We start from the raw sequence: 15218 nt of genomic DNA on the forward strand, positions 1-15218 counted from the left end.
CACAATCCAGCAGTCATGTATCGACAATCTCAAGCTATGACAACTCGTTACATGTGTCTGTAATAAAAAAGGGACTTTGCGATGGTGTGGGGAGCTCTTTGAGTGGTGGGACTGTGGAAATCCAGTTTGTTTCGCCCGTAACAAGTTTGTTACGGGCGAAACAACGTCCCTCTGAAACGTTTGGATATGCCTATGCAACACATTTCCTCAATTTCATGAACTGCAAGTATTCTAATCCAACATCACCCCAATCTCAGTGTAAACTAGTCTCCAAATGTGCCTGCACAAGACTGTCACCCCTGTCACCCGGCATTCACATTGCCTTAACCTCCTAAGCTTGTCGGGGTGTGACACGTGGGCATGAACCTTGTGACAATGGGCATTGTCACAAAGAAACTGGTTGCAATCAGAAATGCATTTTTCCTCATGCCAGGTTACCGACATCGGTTACCGATTACTGGGGACGGTTAACGGATAACGGTTCGCTCGGTAATCCTACCGACCGGTTACCCATCTCGTTAACTGGACCCGTTAGGTCGGAACCGGGCCGGAACCGGCCTGGAGTATGCCATTGGGACGGTTCGACTCACCAGCACCGGAGGCCTGGCGAGCTGTATTTCGCCCAGCGGCAACAGTAGCAGCCCGAGGCCTGACCTCCGGTGCCGGGAGGTCCCCGTCGTCAGTGATGATGGGCGCGGGATCCTGCACAGCGGTGGAAGCACGCAGAAGCACGCGGGTTTGGGCTTGGGAACGAAGTTTAGCAAGTTGACGGGCCTCTACACCAAGCGTGTGCTGCACGAGTTTGGCATATTCCTGAAAAGGCTTTCCGTCATGGTCGGTAGCACATTCTCATGAGAACTCAGAGGAAAGGCCGCGGATAAACCAGAAAATCCGATCAACCTCCCTTAAGTCAGGAATGGGTGCTATGAGTGCCTCGAAACGACTATGGTACGCGGCTACCGTTTCGTTTGCCCGCATCTGATGCTGCCCAGCAGCAAGCTTTTCTAGCGCTTCTAGTTCGCGCGTTTGAATCTGCGGGGCAAAACGAATTAATAGCGCCTCCAAAAGTTGCTCTGAAGTATATTGCAACCGCGCGTTAGTCCAGTCATCATGCCAGGTTTTCGCGGCGCCTTCAAGAGCGTTAGCTAAAAATAAGCAACGGATACTGTCATGATTTCCGCCCCGCACGAAATCAAAATACTTCCGGACATCGCGGACGAAGGCGCGGACTCGTGGCGCAACTTCCCGCGATAATGCACTAAGCTTAATCTCCGCAGGAATATTGAGCCTAGGTACCGGAATAGTGATTCTGATCACCTCATCGCTGGCCCCAGCGGGCAAGCCGCGCTCAGTAGCGGCGTTGTTCTCTCCATCGCCGGCGGTCGTCCCGGTGGCGCGACCCGCGATGTGTTCCACTGCAGGAATCAGAACATCGGATGAGGGATTATTCATATTTATTAATTGGTTACTGTTATTCCGGGCAATAGGCGGCGGCGGGACAGTTCCATTGGTCATATTGATAGTGGAGGGCAATCCCCAACGATTTCGCCTAGACTGCTCCATTTCCAACTATCCTGACCCAGATCAGGCAGACCGCGTACCCAAGTAAAGCGAACTGTCAATTTTTCTGGAAGTCTGTTCTAGCACCGAACGGGTGCTACGAAGCTCTTGACAGAGCCTCCGGCAAAGGGCAGGGACCGCCGAAGGGACTGGCGGTTCGGAGCCTGCAGCAGTCTTACCGCTATTAACCCAAAATCCTAGAAAAAGTCAGCAAACAGATTTGCTAAAGTAGTTTACAGACCGGCGGCAGCGACTTCGCGGACAGCATCGCCAAGAGCGTCGACGATTGTAGCCAAAGGTCCGGTGACGTCGTCGACCTCCATCCGCGCGCCGGTAGAAGTGGGGATCTTGATGGCAAAAGGGGGATCTTGAAAATTTCAGAAATGCGAGAGGCCCCGGGAGGAACCGTCTCGATACCAGACTTGTTATATCTTACTAAACCACAACTGGATGGTGGCGTCGGAAGACACCGATTTGGAAGAGTTTCACCCGCTTAAATAGCGGAGGATGCGGCCATCCCATGAATCGTACAGCCAATTCCGAAAAGGCGCGGTCCAGTCCGGAATGGCGTACCGTTGATCCATGCTTCCAATCGATGACGGGGCTCCACGAGCCAGGGACCAGCGTCCCAGTCGTAGCCTGTGCTACGACCCCCCGCCCATACTTCTGCAAGTATGGACTTCCGCCTGAGGCGGCGTTTACTTGTTGGCATCCATGACAGCTTCCCGCTCGCCGTCTGACCCAGAGGTCGGAGCCATAAAGATCTGACAGAAAAACGGCAAAATAGGCAGTTGGAATTCAGTTAGTTCCAGTGAACTTGTCCAGTAACCGCGCCAAGCGAAAAAGGAAAAATTAGACAGAAAATGTATCAGTTTGGACCCAGATTTAAGAAGCGGAATACAACACCATCACCCGCGGGCACAGCCCAGGCACGCACTTCTGGCAGTGATGCGGCATAGAAATGGATCAAGTCATGCACCGCATGCCTGACCTGCAGCTCCGGATCGTTACAGATGTTCTGCCCCAAACCAACGAGGTAGCCGATGCCCCCCTTGGTGTCACACTGTGACCCATTGCGGTCTGCTGTGTGGAATGCTGCAAGCTGCTGGTTGGTCGTTAGCACCATGCTGGTGGCGAGATCAGGTGCAGCCAGGGACTCCATCCCCCGAACAATGCACAGCCACTGAGCATAGTGCTTCTCTGGCGCCTGTGTGACCCTCCTGGCGGCTTGGCTCTTCATCTGCTGCATAACCTGCTGACAGGCAGGTCGGTGAACACAGATGCCGAGCCCAGCTGAACCTCCTGCTCACATAGCTTGGACACAGCAGCAGTGAGCAGGGAATCATGGCCTCGGCACAAATACCACAACCCCAACAAGTGGTCATCATGCATGAACTCATATGAGCTCGTAAAGCATGATCCGTAAGCGACATTATAATAGTGTATCCCAAATGGAGTAGACAGACATTATTGGGAAATCCCTCCCCAGCAGATAGAAAGCCACCCCTAGCTAGTAAGATAGCTAGCCATACCTGCACACACAAATGTGGAGGTTGGTTGTAAACATGTTGTCCAGAACTTTGAGTTCCTCCAAGGCCTTCGCATACTGCAGAAGCTTGTCAGCCGCAGCAGCTGATGCGGCCAGGAACTGCTGATGTGTCTCGTCTGAAGGACTAGGTTGAAAGTAGTGCGACACCACATCCACAAGCAGCCACCACAGGCCTGTAGCCACTCAGGGAGCATGTCACCCATGAATATGTATGGAGAGAAAGTCTCCACAAAGTGCAGCCAGTCCTCCATGCGATAGTTTCCTCTGTATAGGGGAAATCATGTGCACCCCTCCAGAGGTGTTAAATAAGCGGGAAGCTTACTTGAAGAGTTCGCTAGGCGGCTCGACACCCGGTGGGAGTGCCTGGGTACTGGGCATGAGGCACAAATGGCTGGCCCCCCCCCAAAAAAACCGCCATGCCCCAACGTTTGCATTAAGTACTTGTGCGTTTCCGGTTAGGCTGTTGGGAGTTAGAGATTAACCGGCCTAACCGCCGTGAGTGCACCATGCACACATGCAGGCTTTGCGGCTGTTGGGTGAGTGAAGATTAAATGCATGTTTTTGTGGAATGCCTGGCGTACAGAAGTACACGGGCTGAATATGAAGTGACCTTGCGTTCCAAGGGTGTGAAATGTGCACAATTATGACCGAGGCCCCACCCCTGGCACTAGCCAGGTTCTTCTCGGAAGTCTGGGAGACCCGGCACATTGCTCTAAGGCACTGAGTGCTGAAGCGGGTGGGGGAGGACGATGATGGTGGACCACGTAACCGCATTAAAAACGATTTACTGTCCATGGCGCCCCACAGGCTTTTATGGTCCCCCCCCCGGCTCATGCGGAACCTGTAAGATGTATAGGTATATTTACAGGTATATATACCTATACATCGCTGATTATAGTCGGCGTAAGGCATGGGACCGTGCATAGTGCGCATTTGAGCCACATCGCACTGCTTGCTAAAGGGTTTGTAAAACAAATGCATGGTGTTGGTAGTCAAGGCTCTTCAGATTCGCGAGCTGCATGAGCTGATGTGCTGCCACTACACAGTGCTCACACTTGTGTGTGGCTTGGCTGAGTTCTTCTGCAGTGGAAGGCCCCTTTGCAGCTGGTATCCGCTCCCCTTTGTCGCTCTCTCACAGCATGTTCGTTCTGGTCAGATTTGGCAGAGACGCGAAATTACAGGTTGCGGGACACAGGAGCACAAAACCAGTAAATCATTGATGTGGAGCGGGTTTGGTAAAGGAAGGGTGCACCTTGCGTGTCCCTCTCTGGAGTTTCCTCCTTTTCCACGCCACCATACTATTCACTGTGGCTGGTCAGACGAACGACTTGTACTGTTTTCTATATGCGAGCTTAGAGCTGTAGGTGCGCCATGGCCCTTGTCGGATTCAACCCCACAATGCCTCCAAGGCAGGTCGGGAGCCTGTACAAGTACCAATAACGTTTTCCATACCTTCACCCAGGTGCGCCTCCTATGCCTTGCACCCCCACTTCCTGACCGCTCTGCATGTAGGGACTCCCACGAGCCCACATGCTCCACCTTTTGTCTCAGTCCCTGCAGGGTATGAAAGCAATCACCCTCAACCTGAACTGAGTTTGTTCTGGTGCCCCCTGCCCTGCCGCCTCCTCCCCTGCCGCCTCCTCCCCTGCCGCCTCTATCCCCTGCCGCCTTCTTCCCTGCCCCCTCCTCCCCTGCCGCCCTTTTCCCTGCCGCCTCCTCACCTGCCGCCTCTATCCCCACGGGCATTTTGTACCCAAGGTCAACTTGGCTCCTGTGTCCGTTAGCGAAAGCTTGGTTTGGTAAGATAGATAGTAAGGTGTTAAGACGGAGAAGTGAAGTGGGTGCATACAGAAGCGGATAATGGCGGTGGAGTGAAGCCACCTAAGGTTGCAAGCTAGGGTTTTATATATTATGCACCGACGCGGTGTGCACCCAGACTCTGGTGCTGCAACTGTGACGGCCACACGAGTGCACGTCTTGATCTGTAGCGGAAAAATTACTGCAGCGCTTCGAACTACCTTTGAATAATTTCGGCCTGGTTTTTAGTTAAAAGCTTACCGAGTATAGCTTTGAGTCAAGGGCTAATGGAGCCGCCGAGTTTGCAGCATCTAAAACATTCCGTAGAGTTCGTTTTCTGTTGACTTGCGTACGGCGGCCCGTGGCACCTCTCTACGGACCTAGATGCACGGTTTTCGTGCGAGGAAGTTCGCATAGGTTTCAAGTAATCTGTTTGTCGATTTGCGAGCTAACGGGAAAGGTATCGCCTAGTTGGTTGCAAGAAGGTCGTGTTACATTTTTACGTGGATCGGGGGCCGACAGAGGCCGACGAATTATTTCGTGGATAAAGGTCTCTGCTAGCTATTTGAAGGATTTGATGTTATAAATCGACGAAGCATTTGTGAGCGCCAACCATTCGCAGTCCTCCCCGGACTGGGGCCAGGGCCCTCGCACAGCGGCCGGGCGAGGCGCTGAGACGGGATGAAGCACGTCGAACAGAAAAAAGAGCAGCCGGCTCCTCTGGTCTGCACGAAGGAGCTTTACAAGGAGCAGAATCTGCCTCGTAAAATGTAGGCAAGGTTAAGGTTTTATGAAATATTACGACTTACAGTCTCTCCTAGGCCCTCATGGATGTGATGTGGGCTTTTTTTAAGTCGGCGAACGTACGCAATCGTCGGAACGGCGGCGGAGCCGGCACTGACTCAAGCGCATGTTACCGCTTGCAGCCATCAAATATGCTTCAGGCTACAAACGCCACAGGAAATTGTCAAATGCGGCACCCTGCAGGTCTACGAGCGGGCGTTGTACAAGGTAAAGCTGTGCTGGGGCAACCGTACCGCTGTTAGAACCCTTTTGGCTTGCCTGGCCAATGATGCAACGTACAAGCGCTCCGCTTACCCCGCGATCCCGTGCGCTTTCACGCCCGAGGTAGCTCCAGGGGTGGGAGGAGAAAGCTCCCCTTCGCCTCCCTCCCATAGCAGAACTCTAACCTTGGTCCAGGACGGGCTCGGCTTTGCCCGCCACGTTGCTTAAAACCCCTCCCCTTCCCTCCCCCCTCCACTCCCCCTTCCCCTCTCGCCCACGTACACCCTCCGGCCCGTCTTCAAGATGCCTGAGCGTGTGCCGCACCCGAACGGTGTGCTGGACAGGCGCTTGGTAGGTTGTAGTACCGTGCAGGGGTCTTGGTAATGCTGAACTCGCGCAGGACCTGTAGCTGTGAACCGCAGCGGGAGCATATGGTTGAGCAGGGAAAGGGAAGATGGGGTTGATCCGGATCTGAGTGAAGGGCCGTGAAGTCGGCTTTCAGAGCGGCGGAATATCGGCAGTTGTTGTTACTGGCATCTATGACAACTGCCACCGGCAATTACCCGGGCGTATGCCCTCTGTTAAATGCTCCCCGATACTTTTGTTTCAGTCCTGATTGTTTGGTATTTTCCTTGAGCCTGCTCCTCGCCTCCTCTCTCCCTTCTTCTGGCCTGATGTCACTGCCTGGTGTCACTGCCTGGTGTCACTGCCTGGTGTCACTGCCTGGTGTCACTGCCTGGTGTCACTGCCTGGTGTCACTGCCTGGTGTCACTGCCTGGTGTCACTGCCTGGTGTCACTGCCTGGTGTCACTGCCTGGTGTCACTGCCTGGTGTCACTGCCTGGTGTCAGGGCATCAGCAACAAAAACTACGTTTGTGAGACATGCGGGCAGCGGCTGGCCGACTGTGCAGGACACTTTGGTGAGGGGAAGGGGTAGGGTGGGGGTTACCTTTCCATGAAGAGGGTGGTGGACGGGGAGGGTGGGGGCCGGGAGGTTGTGCGCGGGTGTGCGGAGGGCGGGGGGCCCTAGGGTTGCTGTGGCACCCCGCAGAGGGCAAAGAGGTCTCGCGTACAGCCTGCCTTACCTAGCGGGTCGTTTTTGCATGGCCGTCGCGTAACCTGGCACTAGCTGGCTGGGGGTAGCAATGCCATACAGCAACGACCTCTGACAGATTTGGCAGCTCAGCACAGCGGCGGCGCAGCAGCCCTTTGCGGAGGCGGATGCGGCTGTGGTGACATTGGCGACAAGAGGGGGCTGCCGCTGCAGCGTCTGCTATCTGCTGTACAGCAGTGAGCCGCCAGCCAACAGCCAACAGCGACACAGAATCGGACATAGCAGTAGCAGCAGCAGAAGGAGGAGACTTAGCCGCAGGAGGACGGGGGGATTGGAGCGTTGTAAACAAGCATTATAGAAGGATGCGGCCTGGAGAATGGGGGGGGAGGAGGGAAATTGGCGACCCGACTGATGGTGGGCGGCGGCGGGGATGGTGGAGCTCTTTGGAGGGGAGTCACGGCTACGGTCCCCTGTGGGGATGATGGGGCGACGGTTAGCGGTTAACGGTTGGCCTCTCGTACATCCCAGGGTAGGCGGTGGCTCACATCAAGTACCCCTCAGCGGGTGGTGGTGGGTGGGTTTCCTGATCGGATCGGTTGCGTGGGCCACCGGTGCGAGGGGGGGCTGCGAAGGAGGGGGCTGCGAGGGGGGGCTGCGAAGGAGGCTTTCGCACTCAGAGCCGGCTATGTGTGAGCCGCCCCCCCTCCCGTAAGCTGCCTTTCACGGCTGTTTACGGGCAGTTGGTAAAGAGGGCAAAACCTTATTTTGGTCATTATTATCGTCATCATTATCGCTTTGGACCCCTACGGCGGTCTACGGTTCGTTTTAAATCGTCGTCATCATTATCATTACCTGATTCCAGCCCCGGCTCGGATGCCGGCAGCCCCTGTGGCGCATTAGCGCCCTCCGTTCGTGCTCTGGGGACGTCTGGTGTAATGACATCACATCCGGCGGTGGCAGCCCCCGGGGGGAGTGGTAGGGGCAAAGGGGACATCCTTTGCCCCGGGTGTTTTTAATTTCCTTCAGGGCCGCGTTTGCGTGTGGGGTGGCTGTGTGTGTGTGCGTGTGTGTTGGGGGAAGGTGGAGGTGTAGGGTTCTAAGTGGCAGCACGGCATGTGTGTGCGCAGGGGGGGTCTTCTAGACCGGGTTGTTGTTGACGCGTCCTGGGGAGGGGGCCAAGCAGTCGGACTGCCCCTGGCAAGCATGGTGGGTGGCGGGAGGTGGTGTCTGGGTGGCGGGCTGGCTAGCCGTGCTATCTATGTTTTATGTATATGTGTATGTATATGTATGGGGTCGAAGTGCGGCATGCAGTGGATTATGGCAGTTGCGTGGGGCGATTCCCGAGTCATCCATCCGCCCATCTCGCCTGATGCTCACCCCCTAACACACACAGACACACAGAGACACAAATGCCGAAGGTGTCATCCACCACCCAGTCATTCCGAAATCCACGGCTTTCGTCCCCTCTCCCCCCCTCCTTCCCCCCACATCTCCCCCTCCTCCTCCGTTGACCCCGTCAGGCTACATCCGGCTGGAGCTGCCCGTGTTCCACATCGGCTACTTCAAGAACACCATTCAGATCCTGCAGTGCATCTGCAAGACCTGCTCCCGGGTGCTGCTGCCCGAGGAGGAGCGGAAAATATGGCTCAAGTGAGTACCGGGCGGGTGGTAGTGGGCGGCTGACTGGGTTACCCGACTGTATCGCTGCATATTGTTGTTGTATTAGGACGTATTAGGCGGGGAAGGAGGAGGAGGAGGAGGAACTTTCCTGAGGGTTCTTCTTGTAGTGCCTGAAGAAGCGGGCGCGGCAGGGAAAAGGAGGGTGTGACGAGCGCGAGGCGGAGGAGGAGAATGGCAGAAAGCGGAATGGTGCAACAGGCTGTGCCTCTTTGGGGCCCCAGTCACACAATCGGCAATGAGTGGGTCATCTTGCATTTTGCTGCGCATGATTTCATCCCTTCCCTCCGCGCTCCCTCCTCTTCTTCCTTTTGGTCAGTTCTACGTCTTGCATACACTCTTGCCCTGGCAGCAGCTTCACTCGTTCACGTGGTCCGTATCTTTCCCTCCCCTTCTTCCCCTCTTTCCCTCTCTTCGTCTATCGGAGACGAAGCAACATCCATCTCTCCAACTTGTCTAACATCTCTCCCCCCGCCCCGCAGGCGCTTCCGCAACCCCCGGGTGGAGAGGGTGCAGCGGGTGTTCATGTTTCGGAAGCTCAATGACCGCTGCAAGCGCCAGAAGAACTGCCCGCATTGCGGCGAGTACAACGCCACGGTCAAGTGAGGCGCCGGGGGTGTGTGTGGGGTGGGGGGAAAAGGGAAAGGGAAGGGGGGAAGGAATCCAATGCAGGAAGCAAGGGACCACCCGGGGAAGGTGAGGGGGAGATGAGGGGGAGATGAGGGGGAGAGGTGATGACCGCCCAGGGGGCTCACGCAGGACCACACTGAAATGGCCCGAGGGTGGGGTGGGGTGGGGGATTGTAGGGGGAAGAGGGGAAGGAGGGGAGTTCGGTGTGAGACATAGTTGTAAAACACACGGCTAGCCGTACACATACACATACACATACAGTGGGTGTACACTCGCGTGTGTGCTTCGCCCGCAGGAAGGCCACCGGAGTGCTCAAAATTATTCACGAGCGTTACGCCAAAAACGTGTCTCTGTTTGACGAATATAAGGTATGTATGTATGTATGTATGTGGTAGGAAGAAAGTAGCAATACAGCAGATTGTGGTTGTATTCTGGCGGTCTATCGGGGGCGGGGGAAAAGGCAAAAAACGGGGAGATCTGTGTGTGTGTGTGTGTGTATAGGGTTGGGGGAGGTAAGTCATCCATCAAATGCTGCCCTGTCCTAATCTCATGTTTTCGATTTTCGGCTTTCTTCCCCCTCTCCCAGCCTAATCACTTCCCCCCTCCCGCGCGATCTGTGGGCGATCCGTGGGCGACTGGGCGGCTCCTTTGCATTTTACATGACATGATGTTCTCCCTCACCCACACATCCTCACGCAACATCATTTCCCCCGGAAGCTCTAGCCCCAAGTCTACATCCTACCCTACTGCAAATCTACGCTCCCCGTGTCGGTCGCGAGTGAATTGTAAACAATGTAAACATCCTTCCCAACGTCGTCGTTACCGTCATCATCATCATCATCGTCGTCGTCGTCGTCGTTACTTCCCGGCTATTGTTATCGATCCTGTTTTTACCGTTTCATTGTTGATATCCCTTGTTTTCACTCTTAACTCCCTTCTTCTCCTCCTTCCTCTTGTTCCTCTTGTTCCTCTTGTGGCGCTGCCACCGCAGGAGAGCCTTGCTGACGCGATTAAGTACAACGACCAACTGAAGCCGCATCTGCACCGCATGGCAGACGACCTGCACCCGCTGCGAGTGCGGGCGCTGTTCGAGAACATTCCGGACGAGGACCTGGACCTGCTGGACATTCAGGGTGCGGCCCCGGCGGGGGGGGGAATAAAAACAAGGGAGGGGTGATTGGGGGGTTGGAAGGTGCCGTACATACACATTACACGTTCCTCGGCTAGAATTGCAGCACGGTCCCGCGGCCCCTTTCCGAATGACAGCATCTCTAGTCTGAGATTCGGTTTTGCGGGTGTTTTGATCCATTACTTTATGAGGGCTTTGGGCCGCACACACACGGCTCATATTCCCGGCCCGTCTTGGCAACCACCCACCCACCCACCCACCTATCCCTGGTGCCGGCTTCGCTCATTTGAAAACACTGGTTCGTCTTTCCCTCCCTACTGTGATTCACTTCCGGAAAGTTGTCGCGTGTGCCAGTGTGTATGTATTTCTGCGCCCGACCCCGCCGGATTTTCTGTCTGGGTTTCTTCTTTAGTGTGTGGGACAAGGACAAGGAAAACAAGCGCCGCGTACCCACTCCCCGCCACGGTTTGCTTTGCCAGGAAGAAGCCCTTCCCTCCTCTCCCCCGCCCCCCCTAAACCCAGCAGCAGTTTCGCGCGTTTCCTGGTTCGCGTTCCCCCCCCCAACCCCCCCTAACCCCCCCTAACCCCCGTCCTGTGGTGTTGGGTTCAGGTCGTCCCGAGGACCTGGTGACTACGCACCTTGCGGTACCCCCGGTGGCCATAAGGCCCTCCGTGGAGATGGACGGATCTTCCAATGAGGACGACATCACCATGAAGCTGATGGTGAGGGTGGGGGGAGGGGCGGGGGGGTGGGCGGACGAACCGCGGACGGTTGAGTGCAAGTACCAGTTGCGGTGGGGGGAGGTGGGGGTGGATTGGGGATGGGAGAGGTTTAAGGGTGGGGGGGGTTGCAGTGGATGGATGGGTGGAGATGCCATTTTTCCTTTTGAGCTTCTCTCCCACGTCTCCGGACATTTGCAGTTTGTCGGTCTGTTGTAACAGCAGAACCCCTCTGCGACCCGTTCTCATCCTCCCTTTTCCCCCAATACAGACACATACACGCACACATACACACACCTGTGCCCCTCTTGTGTCCCTCTGTTCTTCCCTCTCCCCCCCCACTCGCTCATGCTTCGACTTTTGTTCTCCCCCCCCTTCCCCGCGCGCGCAGCAAATTATCGACGTCAACAACGTGCTCCGTCAGGGTCTGGAAAAGGGCCTCCCCATCAACAACCTGATGGAGAACTGGGACTTCCTGCAGGTGCAGTGCGCCATGCTCATAAACAGCGACCTGCCGGGGCTGCCCGCGCAGATGCAGATGCCGGGGAGGCCGCTCAGGTGGGGGGGTGGGGGGTATGTGGTTGGGTTGGGGGGAAGGGGGGAGGGAGGGGGGGAGGGGGGGAGGGGGTGTGAATGCGCGGGTAGCGGAGCTGGGTGTGAGAGAGGGAGGTGGGTGGGTGGGGTCGTTTGTGGGCTGTGGGAATGTTGGGAGGGAGGGGGGCCTTGTGCTGTTTGTCTTGGTGAGTGGGTGCTTGTGTTGTTTATGTATGTATGTATGTATGTATGTATGTATGTATGTATGTATGTATGTATGTATGTATGTATGTATGTATGTATGTATGTATGTATGTATGTATGTATGTATGCATGTATGTCTCGTGGCGCCGGTGGTGCCGGTGGTGATGGTGGTGGTGATGGTGGTGTGTGTGTTTTGTTGCAGGGGCTTCGTTCAGCGTCTGAAGGGCAAGCAGGGCCGCTTCCGTGGCAACCTGTCCGGCAAGCGAGTGGACTTCTCGGGTCGTACAGTCATTTCCCCGGACCCCAACCTGCAGATATTCCAGGTGGGAGTGGGCGCCCCCGCCTCCGGGGGGGAGGGAGGGAGGGAGGGGGGAGGGAGCTCAGGTACCAGTTGATACCATCAGACCGTCACCTCGCGCTCGCCACTTAAAAGGCAACACGCCAGCACGGTGTGGGTTGTGGGTGGGTGCCTGCTCCGCAGCTCGGGTTCCCCGCCCAGCTGCCCTCCTCACTCTCAGTCACGCACGAACGCACCTCGGGAGTTTCGGAGCTGATTGCACCTCCATATATGTGTATGTATGCATGTATGTACGTATGTACGTATGTACGTATGTATGTATGCATGTATGTATGTATGTATGTATGTATGTATGTATGTATGTATGTATGTATGTATGTATGTATGTATGTATGTATTCACTTGTGTTTCCTTTTCCCGCTCTCCTGCGCCTCTCTTAACAACCGCCCCCCCCCTGTCCCCCCCGCTGCCAGGTGTGTGTCCCCCAGCACATGGCGGTGGTGCTCACCTACCCGGAGAGGGTGACGCGGCACAACATCGACAAGCTGCGGCAGAGGGTGCTCAACGGTGAGGCGACAGGGGGGGGAGGAAGACGCCTTCAGCAGCAATGCTAGCAGTAGCGGTACTGGAAACAGTACTAGTGCAGGAGTACCACCGGCGTCGGGGGTTGTTAATGGTCGTTTACGGTTTACGGTTGACCGTTACCTTGGAGTTTCCAAAGAAGTCGACTATCATCGCGCGTGTAGAGTGGTCGTTAGTTCTGTTGTAACTACTAACTGTGGGAGTTAAAGAACGAGGATTGTGGTGGTAGGGATTTTCGGAAGTACGGGGACGGGGACTTCACGCCCACCCTGTAACCCCGTGCCCCTGCCCTGTGTTTTCCTCCCCACCATTTCCCCCGCGCCTACGTACGGTCCTCCCCCCAGCCGTTTGTGCTTTGGATGTTGTCAGTTGACTGTTGAGGTTCCTCTTGCATATGATACCCACAGGTTGGACATTTACTCGCTTGCCCCTTTGTTGTACGGTGCCGTACCGCCCTTCCATCCCACATCTCAGGCATCTCCACGTGGCCAGGTGCCAACTTTGTGGTAACGCCCGACGGCGACAAACAGTTTCTCAAGTTTGGTGATCGGCGCAAGATCGCCGCAGAGCTAAAGGTTGGGCATATCGTGGAACGGCACTTGGAGGATGGCGATGTCGTACTGTTTAACCGACAACCGTCATTGCACCGAATTTCCATCATGGCGTTCAGGGCCAAGGTGGGTGGTGGTGGTAGCGGTGGTGGTGGAGAGAGTTGGGGCTGGTGTGTATTGGGAGGGGCCGGGGTTGGGGGCCCCGGGGGGGGGATTGGTGAGTCGCGGGGATGGCTGCATGTGTGCATGTGTATGGGGGGATGGAAGGGGGGTTTGTGGACTCATCGATTCGGTTGCCGGAAGCGGGTCATTGGCCGGTAGTGTCTTTTTCACCTAGACATAGCCGTCATCAACCACGCCCCAACGTTTTTTAGATTGGTGCATTACATCACGCCACCGCCTTTGTTTGCAATGGATGACGGCAATTCATATTTTTTAGATGTACGATTTCTCCCCCTGGCTGTTTTGAACTGCTCGCCCACGGTCCCACTGCACAGCAATCCCTCACCCAACCAGCCAATCAGTTGGGGCCCACCTTCCTAGCGAAGAGGCGTTTCCCGGTGCTAAGGTGTGCTTCATGGTGCTGAACAAGATACAGAGAGAGAACTACCCTATACCCTGGTTAACCCCTGTCACCCGCCCGCGCTGCCCCATTACTCTTCCCCATCCGTGAATATCCATGTATGTATGTATGCATACAAACATGCTTACATATGTACATACATACCCCCCAAAGGTCCGCACCTGGCGCACGCTGCGCTTCAACGAGTGCGCGTGCTCCCCCTTCAACGCGGACTTTGACGGGGATGAGATGAACCTGCACCTGCCCCAGGTGAGGTGAGGGTGTGGGGGCTGAAGAGAGGGGGGGGAGGGATGGGGGGAGGTGTTTGGGGGGGCTTTTAAAGGCAGGCAGCTGGGGGGCTTGGTTGAACGGCCGCGCGAGCCGCTCGAGGGTTCTGTTTACTTTAATGCAATGTCAGTTTCTAACTTACATAGTCCGTTGTTCTCTGCCCCCTGCCTCCCTACCCCTCGATCCCTACCCCTCGATCCCTACCCCTCGATCCCTACCCCTCGATCCCTACCCCTCGATCCCTACCCCTCGATCCCTACCCCTCGCAGACTGAGGAGGCCCGCGCCGAGGCCTTCAACCTGATGGGCTCCGTCAACAACCTGGCCACACCCAAGAACGGGGACATCATGATTGCGGCAACACAGGTAGGTACGGGGTGGCCGTACGGGGTAGGTACGGGGTGGCCGTACTGGTTCGCTCGGTCATATCGGAGGGGTGCCGTTCCGGCCGGGGTTGCGGCGGGGAGATGTGGTTTGTTGGACTGTACGGAATACTTCGGATTGGTAGTTAGCATGGAGTTACAGCTTGGCGGCGGGTGGAGGGTTTGGGAGGTGGTTGATGACGCCGGCGCGGCTGTTGAGATGGTGTAGCGGCTTCCCGTTCTACGCACCTTGCACACACACACACACACAAGGATATAACCACCACCACCACCACTCTCCGGATTAGAAGCGGAGCGATGGACGTGGTGGTGGACGAACCGGGGGGGGGTGCCGCCTTGGGGAGTGCGGGCCCCGCTGTGTGTGTATGTGCCTGTGTCACTCGCATGTGAGGACCGCCTGAGGGGGCTCCCCGCCCCCCCCCCCCACATACGAAATAGCCTCTTTCCCTGGAGTCACCCGAGAGTACGGAAACCCCTCGTGAAAAGCGTCGCCCTTCTCTTCACCTTTCACACGTCCTTCATTCATCCGCTTCCATTCCCCTCCCACGCACACACACACATTCGCACATGATTCCCCTCCCCTCCCCCGACACACGACAGCCTTTCCCCCTCCCTTTCCCACCCAACCCAACCCAACCCTTACCCTACCCACACCTTACCCACACCTACCCGCCCCCACCCCCGCACGCACCCGCA

At 56.2% G+C, this 15218-nt stretch overlaps 2 protein-coding genes across 2 annotated transcripts in view; one reads left to right on the plus strand and one right to left on the minus strand.

Annotated features, from left to right (window-relative positions):
- The window catches only part of VOLCADRAFT_92230 (uncharacterized protein), a gene marked incomplete at both ends in the record, with an annotated part of 10456 nt that extends 7511 nt beyond the window's left edge, over nt 1–2945 (minus strand). The window contains 3 exons of the mRNA XM_002951712.1: nt 591–702; nt 2552–2812; nt 2871–2945. Of these exons, the coding sequence (XP_002951758.1) occupies nt 591–702; nt 2552–2812; nt 2871–2945 (448 nt within the window). The remainder of the gene's footprint in view (nt 1–590; nt 703–2551; nt 2813–2870) is intronic.
- A 3269-nt stretch (nt 2946–6214) lies between these two features.
- VOLCADRAFT_81566 (uncharacterized protein) overlaps nt 6215–15218 on the plus strand; it is a gene marked incomplete at its 5' end in the record, with an annotated part of 15583 nt that continues 6579 nt past the window's right edge. Inside the window, 13 exons of the mRNA XM_002951617.1 lie at nt 6215–6262; nt 6762–6831; nt 8486–8615; nt 9125–9244; nt 9568–9616; nt 10264–10405; nt 11012–11124; nt 11513–11679; nt 12062–12182; nt 12631–12724; nt 13214–13416; nt 14027–14122; nt 14410–14505. Coding sequence (XP_002951663.1) covers nt 6215–6262; nt 6762–6831; nt 8486–8615; nt 9125–9244; nt 9568–9616; nt 10264–10405; nt 11012–11124; nt 11513–11679; nt 12062–12182; nt 12631–12724; nt 13214–13416; nt 14027–14122; nt 14410–14505 — 1449 coding nt within the window. The remainder of the gene's footprint in view (nt 6263–6761; nt 6832–8485; nt 8616–9124; nt 9245–9567; nt 9617–10263; nt 10406–11011; nt 11125–11512; nt 11680–12061; nt 12183–12630; nt 12725–13213; nt 13417–14026; nt 14123–14409; nt 14506–15218) is intronic.

Source organism: Volvox carteri (assembly GCF_000143455.1).
Source record: "Volvox carteri f. nagariensis unplaced genomic scaffold VOLCAscaffold_25, whole genome shotgun sequence".
NCBI lineage: Eukaryota > Viridiplantae > Chlorophyta > Chlorophyceae > Chlamydomonadales > Volvocaceae > Volvox > Volvox carteri.